Source organism: Cebus imitator, unplaced genomic scaffold (genome assembly GCF_001604975.1).
Source record: "Cebus imitator isolate Cc_AM_T3 unplaced genomic scaffold, Cebus_imitator-1.0 Scaffold141, whole genome shotgun sequence".
In the NCBI taxonomy this organism is placed as follows: Eukaryota; Metazoa; Chordata; class Mammalia; order Primates; family Cebidae; genus Cebus; species Cebus imitator.
In genome coordinates, this window is record NW_016107456.1 from 3,627,309 (window position 1) to 3,634,811 (window position 7,503).

A 7,503-nucleotide genomic window follows, 5' to 3' on the forward strand; every position below is an offset into this window, starting at 1 on the left:
AAAAAAAAAAATAATAATAATAAATAAATAAATAAATAAATAAAATAAAAAAGAGAGCCAGGTGTGGTACCTCACACTTGTAATCCCAGCACTTTAGGAAGCCTAGGTAGGAGTATCGCTTGAGCCCAGGAGTTTGAGACCAGCCTGAGCACCACCAGGTTGCCAAAGGAGGGGTGAACCAGCCCAGGTCAGAAACAGAGCAGGTCAAAACTCCTGGGCTGATCTGTAGTGGAATCGAGCCTGTGAATAGCCACTGCACTCCAGCCTGCACAACACAGCGAGACCCTGTCTCTAAAAAAAAGAGACCAGCCTGAGTAAGATCCCCATTTCTAAAAAATTTTAAAAAATTAGTCATGCATAGTGGCATGCACCTGTCATCCCATCGGCTCAAGATGTTGAGGCGGGAAGATTGCTTGAGCCCAGAAGGTCAAGGCTTCAGTAAGCTGTGTTTGCACCCCTGTACTCCAGCCTGGGCAACAGAGCAAGACCCTGTCACCCTCTAAAAATTTTAATTTAAAAAATTCTAGAAAATAAAAAAAAAAAACCAGATTCCATCCTTATGTTGATGGTTTTGAGGGAGGAAGAGAAACATTAAACAAATTGCTACATAGTATCTATGTGATTACAAGTGTGACAATGCTACTTAGCTACAGTTGCCAGTTGTCACATAAGAATGTGGAGATGGTAATAGAGAAGGCCTGAGCCTTGGAGCTATGAATGATCTCTGCTCCATTTTTCCTAGAATCAAAGAGTCAGAATGGGGTTCCAAACAGGAATGTCAGACCAATGACCAGTGCAGGCTTGTCCCACCAGTAAGAAGCAATGACATGCAGTACCAGTAAAAGCTACTCAAGTCTTCAAAAACTGAGCCAAGATCTCCCTGGCGGTGGAGCCTAGTCATGACGGGATAATAGAGGATAAACAAACACATAATATAGCCTCCAGGAACACATTTACACTAATACACAAACCCAAAACTGTCTCTCACCGTCTCTCTCTCTCTTTCACACACACTAACTCATGCCCATTTATGTATGTACAACATACCATCATAATCATAACCCACACTCCCAGCCTCACACCTTCAAAGGTATATACACACCTCACACGAATACATACACACGGGCCACCATACCAGGCTGGCTGCTGCTCCACTCCTCACTCTCTGGGATGCTAGCGGTGGGCTGTCCCTCTGGATCCTTTTCTTCTTCTTGCTTCTCCTGTAGAAGGCAAGCCTGATACCAGCTTCTTGTCCTCATGGTTTGGGATGAAGCCTTAGCCTCTGATCCTGGCCCCTACCTGGCTCTCTGGCCATGTGGTGTTCTAACCCAAACAGGCAGAATTTCTTCCAGGCCACCAGCTCCAGCAGACAACCCTTTTTCACTTGAGCACAGACTCATGTGAGCATGCACATCCTAATTAAACAGGCTGACTACCACGCTCCTTGTTATCCAGTAGAGAAACTGAGTACACAAAAACCTGCTTTGTGATCTTATGTGCCCAAGAGAATTCATGCTCTGTCCCTTCCAGCTTCTGCAGCTAGAGCCCTGTGTTCCCCGGCCTTTGGCCTAGCCACTGGACTCCAGTGATGGAGTATTCCAGCTGCCTGCACAACTACTTTCGGTGCTAGTTCACATGACCAAGTTTTAACCTTGACACTAGACTGAGATGGGAGCTCTGGAAAATCAGGAGAGTGATTAATTCATTTCCCTCCAATCAGGTTTAGGACTTGACTCAGGATGGAACCCAAAAATATGATGAGTGAGTCATTATGAGTGTCTTCTCTGCCCCAGCTCCATAACCTGGATTGATGGAGGGGACAGTGGGAATTAAGGCAAGGCTATAGCTTCCCTCTCCCTTCCCCACTGCCCTCTTCCTACCATAGCCTCTGGCTCCGACTCCTCCTCTGATGGGCTCTGGTATTCCCTGCGCTTCCTCTTCTTCATGGGTTTGAGGAGCTCAGAAGCGCTGGTGGAGCCTGAGGAGTTCTCCACTATGACTGACCTAAGGGAGGGCCAGCCTTAGGGAAAGAACCACCCGCCCTGCACCACCCAGCCCCTCTCCTAATCCCTGAACAGGAATGAGGCTTTGGGGGCTGAAGGCAGACCAAGTAGGGCTGCGACCTCCTCCCCTTACCGCTCCTGGAACAGCTGAGGGCAGCCATCATTAGAGGAACCAAGATCTGGACCCGCGGCTTGCTGAGGCCCGCACGCCTGGCACTGGCAGGTGCTATCATCCTCTGGGGGTTCCTGAGAGGGCTCTTCTGGAGGATTCTGGGGGTGGTCCTCTGCGGGGGCCAAATGGGCCTCAGGCCTCCCTCCCCATCGCAGCCACACTCAGGCTCCGCCCACGCCCCCTCAGGCCCTGCCTCTGCTTTGGTCCGTCTCCACACCAGATGGCCTTCTTCAGCCTCCTCCACCCCAGGACCACCCCGGGCCCCGCCCCCGCCCCCGGTCTTCCTGGAGCTCAGGCCTCACCACACCCGCACAGGGCCCAGCTCAGGGCCTGGGGAGCAGGGCTCCTACCCGGCTGTCGGGGACCCGCCTCGTCATCTCCAGCCGGGACCCCGCCATCTTTGTATTCGGTCACGCCTTCCCGCCGCAGCTCGGGGGTCGGGGGCTGCTCCACTGCCGCCATGTTCAGCGGCTTGTACTCGCTTATCCGGAACTGGAGCGCGGGAGGGTCTGAGGATCGCGACTTCCGTATGGGCCCTTGACCCACCTCGGAGTCGGTGTCATGGCCCTCTCATTGCCTCATGCCAGCTCACGCCCCTCAGCAGGCCTCAAGACTCAAGTCAGGGTGCCTCACTCCGAGCTATACTAGCCAAACCCTCATTCCAGGCCACGCCCCCAAGCACCTGCTGGGTCCAGTCCCAGGGTGCCCCACTCTAAGCCACGCCCCCAGGCTCCCACAGGCCCAGTCCCATGGTACCCCACTCTAAGCCACACCCCCAGGCTCCCATACGCCCAATCAGGGTGCCCCATTCTAAGCCACGCCCCCAGACACCCACAGGCCCAGTCCCAGAGTGCCTCACTCCAAGCCACGCCCCCATAGTACCTAGGGCCTTGGAAAGCTTCAACTCAAGCTTCGCCCAACGAGTCCCTCACTCAAAGCCCAGCCCTAGGGTCCATCATCTTAGCCAGCTTCCCCAACTTCTGCCTCAGGTCCGGCCTCCGGGCCCGCAAGCCCCGCCCCATGGCTGTGGTTTACAAAGCTTAGCCAATCCCCACAGACACTGACCCGCAGGCCGCTCCCAGGGGGCGGGACCACGGCCTCTGTCCATTCCAGAAGCCGCACTGTGCTGGCGCTGGAGCTGGCCGGTCCCGCGCTAAACTGCGGCAGGACGGTGGCAGGAACGGGTTCGCTGCCTGCCACTTGCTCCGGGACGCCCACGTGGATTGGCTCCCGGGGAAAGCAAGATACATCCAGGGCACTGCTGGGCAGGCTGAGGGTGGCCGAGCTGGCTGTAAACAGATATACAAATAAACACGACACGGGTAAGTCTAGTGGCCCTGCCTGAGTCCTGCCATGCATGTGTAGGCATGTGAAGGAAGGCAGGTGGAGAGTGAAAACGGTCATCCCCTCTCCAGGATCCACACTTGCTTGAACAAGTACAGACATGCTCTTCCTCCCCAGACTCCTACCCTAGCTTGACCCACCTGGAATGATGAAGGCAGTTGCGGGCAGGTGAGGACCAGAACCGGGGCTGTCTCTGGCCACCAAATGCACGCTGACCTCCCCTGTAGACGGCCCCTTCAGTGTCCTCAGCATCTCCATTTCAGCATGCCCCTCCATCCTGTCAGGCCTGCAAGCCAAACATAGCCCCCAAGGTGATCAGATGGGGACCTTTGTTATAGACGCAATGGTGATGTGAAGGGATGGGGCTCTTTGAGAAGCTGGCTACCTTCAAACCTGTAACCTGCAAAGAAATGCCTCTGCCCTGTGGGGAGTAGGGTAACTTCAGAGACCAGCATCAGGTCTAGCTCCTGTTCTGGCCAGGCCCTGCACCTCCCCAGACTCTGTAAGGATGGGCAGGGTGGCATATATGAGGGTACTTTGTAAACTGTAATGTACAGAACTGACTCTGGGGAGCATGACTCAGGTCAAGGTTCTGTCTGCAATTGTCTTCAGAACATAGCCCAGGCCACATCCAAACTCACTTTTTCTTGACCCCACCTCTATCCCCACTAGAATCACTCCATCCTCCCTCTGGGGATTCAGAGACCTTAAGTATCAGGTTTTCCTTCACCCTTACAGGGTTCATCTTCCTGGGAGGTGGGATCTTTCCTGATCATGTTCTTTTATGGCCCTGTCCACCACTCCCTCCAACCCCAAGCACAGGGTGGGCAGTCAAACATCTGTTGAACAAATGTATGCATCTGAAGAGCATGAAAATGTAGTGTATGACAATGCAGTCAAGTCAGTATGTGATTTTGTTTTAATAAAGCAAAGGCAGTAGAAGCATTTAATAGAGTTCTTTCAATAGGTAAAGACAAAGACCTAGAGATACAAAGAATATACTTAATATCTATTTATTCAGCACCTAAAATGTATTGACCGCTCTCCTACATGCCTTACTAGCACTGTCTGGCATTTTCTGTGATAATGAGAATGTCCAGTACCTAAGCTGTCCAACACTATAGGCACGAGTCTCATGTGGCTGCTGAGCTCTTGAAATGGGCTATGATTGAGGAACTGAATTTATTTTATTTTAATTAAATTTAAATAGTGACCGGTAGGTAGGTACAGTGGTGCATGACTGTAGTCCCAAGTTCTCTGGAGGCTGACATGGAAGGATGGCTTGAGTCCAGGAGTTTGAGGCTAGCCTGGGCAACATAACAAGACCCTGTCTCTGACAATAAACAAATAGCAACAGTAGCTATGCCTATAGCAAGACCCTGTTTCTGACAATAAATAAATAAATAACGACAGTAGCCATGACTGTTTTATTGGACAGCACAGCTTTATACGTATTAAAATTGGCCTGTCAGTGCTACCTCCAAAACACAGTGAAGGTCTAACCACTTCTCTCCATCTCCATTGCTACCATGCTAGTCCCAGCCAATGTCAGCTCTCTTTGGACTTCTGAAATTGCCTTCAACCCATCTCCCTGCTTCCTTTCCTGCACCCCTACAATCTACTCTCCAGTAAGAAAAGGCTTTAAAAACATAAACCAAATCACATCATTTCTCCATCTAAATTCCTCAATGGCTCTCTATGGCCCTTACAGTAAAATCAAAGTGCTTTGCCCTAGAAAATCTGACTCCTGCTTTTCTCTCTGGCCTCATCCTTCACCAGTCTTCCCCTGTTCTCTCCACTCAACAGACTCTGGTTTGCTTCTGTTGCTTGACCAACATTCCCACGTCACAGCCTTTGCCCTTGCTGTTTGTCCCCATGGAATGCCCTTCCCCAGGCTCTCTGCTTGACTGGCTCCTTCCCATCCTCCAGGCCTCAACTCAATAGTCACCTCCTCAGAAGAGGTCTTTCCTGACCAAGCAATTAAAAAAAATTTTTTTTGAGATAGAGTCTCGCTCTGTTGCCCAGTCTGGAGTGCAGTGGTGCCATCTTGGTTCACTGCAACCTCTGTCTCCCAGGTTCAAGCAATTCTCCTACCTCAGCTTCCTATCTGGGATTACAGGTGCACACCACATAGCCCAGCTAATTTTTGTATTTTTAGTAGAGACGGGGTTTCACCATGTTGGCCAGGCTGGTCTGCAACTCCTGACTTCAGGTGATCCACCCACCTTGGCCTCCCAAAGTGCTGGGTTTACAGGTGTGAGCCATCAACCCCAGCCTGACCAAGGAAAAGCAGCACACCCCTTACCCCATTCCACCACTATCTGTCTCGTTACTATTATGTATTTCTTTCTTGCTCATCCTTCAGTATAATCAACAGTGATCTTCATTTATTTTTGTGTTTGATCAGTCATCTCCACATAAATGCTGACTGTCTTGTTCATTGCTATATCCCCAACACTTAGTACCTGGCACACAGTAGGTGCTTAATAAGTACTTGTGTTGGATTTCAGTAACTTGAACTTGTTAATAGGAAACACTGCATGGGGCCAGCTTGGTGGCATGTGCCTGTAATCCCAGCTACTGGGGAGGCTGAGGTAGGAGAATCGCTTGAACCCGGGAAATGGAGGTTGCAGTGAGCCGAGATTGCGCCACTGCACTCCCGCCTGGGTGACAGAGCAAGACTCCATCTCAAAAAACAAACAAACAAACAAACAAAAAAACACTGTATGGACCCAATGCAGTGGTTCACACCTCTAATCCCAGCACTTTGGAGGCCGAGGTAGGAGGACTGCTTGAGCCCAGAAGTTCAAGACCAGCCTGGGCGACACAGGGAGAACCTGTCTCTATAAAAAAATTTAAAAATAAAAATTAGCCAGGTGTTACAGTACATGCCTGTAGTCCAGCTACTCCAGAGGCTGAGGTAGGAAGATTGCTGGAGCCCAGGCCAAGGTTGCAGTGAGCCACGATCTCACCATTGTGTTCCAGTCTAGGTGACTGGGCAACATAACGAGACCCTGTCTCTGACAATAAACAAATAGCAAGTGAACAGAGCAAGATACTGTCTCTAAAGGAAAAAAAAAATTAGCTGGGCTCAGTGGCTCACGCCTGTAATCCCAAAACTTTGGGAGGCTGAGATGGGTAGATCACCTAAGGTCAGGAGTTCAAGACCAGCCTGACCAACATGGTGAAACCCCATTGCTAGTAAAATACAAAAAAATTAGCCGGGCGTGGTGGCAGGCACTTGTAATCCCAGCTATTTGGAAGGCTGAGGCAAGAGAATCGCTTGAACCCGGGAGGTGGAGGTTGCAGTAAGCCAAGATCGCACTACTGCATTCCAGCCTGCGTGACAAGGCAACAGAACAAGATTCTACCTCAAAAAAAAAAAAAAAAAAAGTATAAAACATAATTTCCTGAATATCAATTCCAATTTGTTTGCTCTGAACAGCTGAATGGTACTTGTACCATTTGAAATACCTTTAAATAGAGTTAGGTCAGACATGGTGGCTCACACCTGAATTCCCAGCACTTTGGGAGGCCAAGGTGGGTAGATCAGTTTGAGCTCAGGAGTTGGAGACCAGCCAACATGGTGAAACCCCATCACTACAAAAAGTACAAAAGTTAGCTGGGCAGGACAGGCGCTATGGCTCACCCCTATAATCCCAACACTTTGGGAGGCTAAGGTGGGCAAATCAGTTGAGGCCAGGAGTTCAAAACCAGCCTGGGCAACATGGTGAAACCCCATCTCCATCTCTACTAAAAATACAAAAAATTAGGTGGGCATGGTAGCACACGCCTGTTATCCCTGCTACTTGGGAGGCTGTGGCAGGAGAATCGCTTGAACCAGGAAGTGGAGGTTGCAGTGAGCCAACATCACACCACTGTACTCCAGCATGAGCGACAGAGTGAGTCCTAAAAAAAAAAAAAAAAAGCTGGGCATGGTGGCACATGCCTGTAATCCCAGCTACTCCGGAGGCTGAGGCAGGA

At 50.4% G+C, this 7,503-nt stretch overlaps 1 protein-coding gene across 6 annotated transcripts in view; it reads right to left on the reverse strand.

The window, feature by feature from the left end:
- L3MBTL1 (L3MBTL histone methyl-lysine binding protein 1) overlaps window positions 1-7,503 on the reverse strand; it is a 46,150-nt gene that overhangs the window by 36,207 nt on the left and 2,440 nt on the right. For 5 of the 6 annotated variants that reach the window (XM_037743353.1, XM_017542230.2, XM_037743355.1 and 2 more), the window contains exons 2-7: window positions 3,660-3,805; window positions 3,241-3,464; window positions 2,526-2,667; window positions 2,137-2,287; window positions 1,881-2,004; window positions 1,136-1,220 (exon numbers count right to left, since the gene is read on the reverse strand). In XM_037743353.1, the coding sequence (XP_037599281.1) occupies window positions 1,136-1,220; window positions 1,881-2,004; window positions 2,137-2,287; window positions 2,526-2,667; window positions 3,241-3,464; window positions 3,660-3,795 (862 nt within the window). In that variant the 5' untranslated portion in view covers window positions 3,796-3,805. Of the gene's footprint in view, window positions 1-1,135; window positions 1,221-1,880; window positions 2,005-2,136; window positions 2,288-2,525; window positions 2,668-3,240; window positions 3,465-3,659; window positions 3,806-7,503 lie in introns of those variants that run through there. The other variant, XM_037743356.1, reaches the window with a different exon arrangement.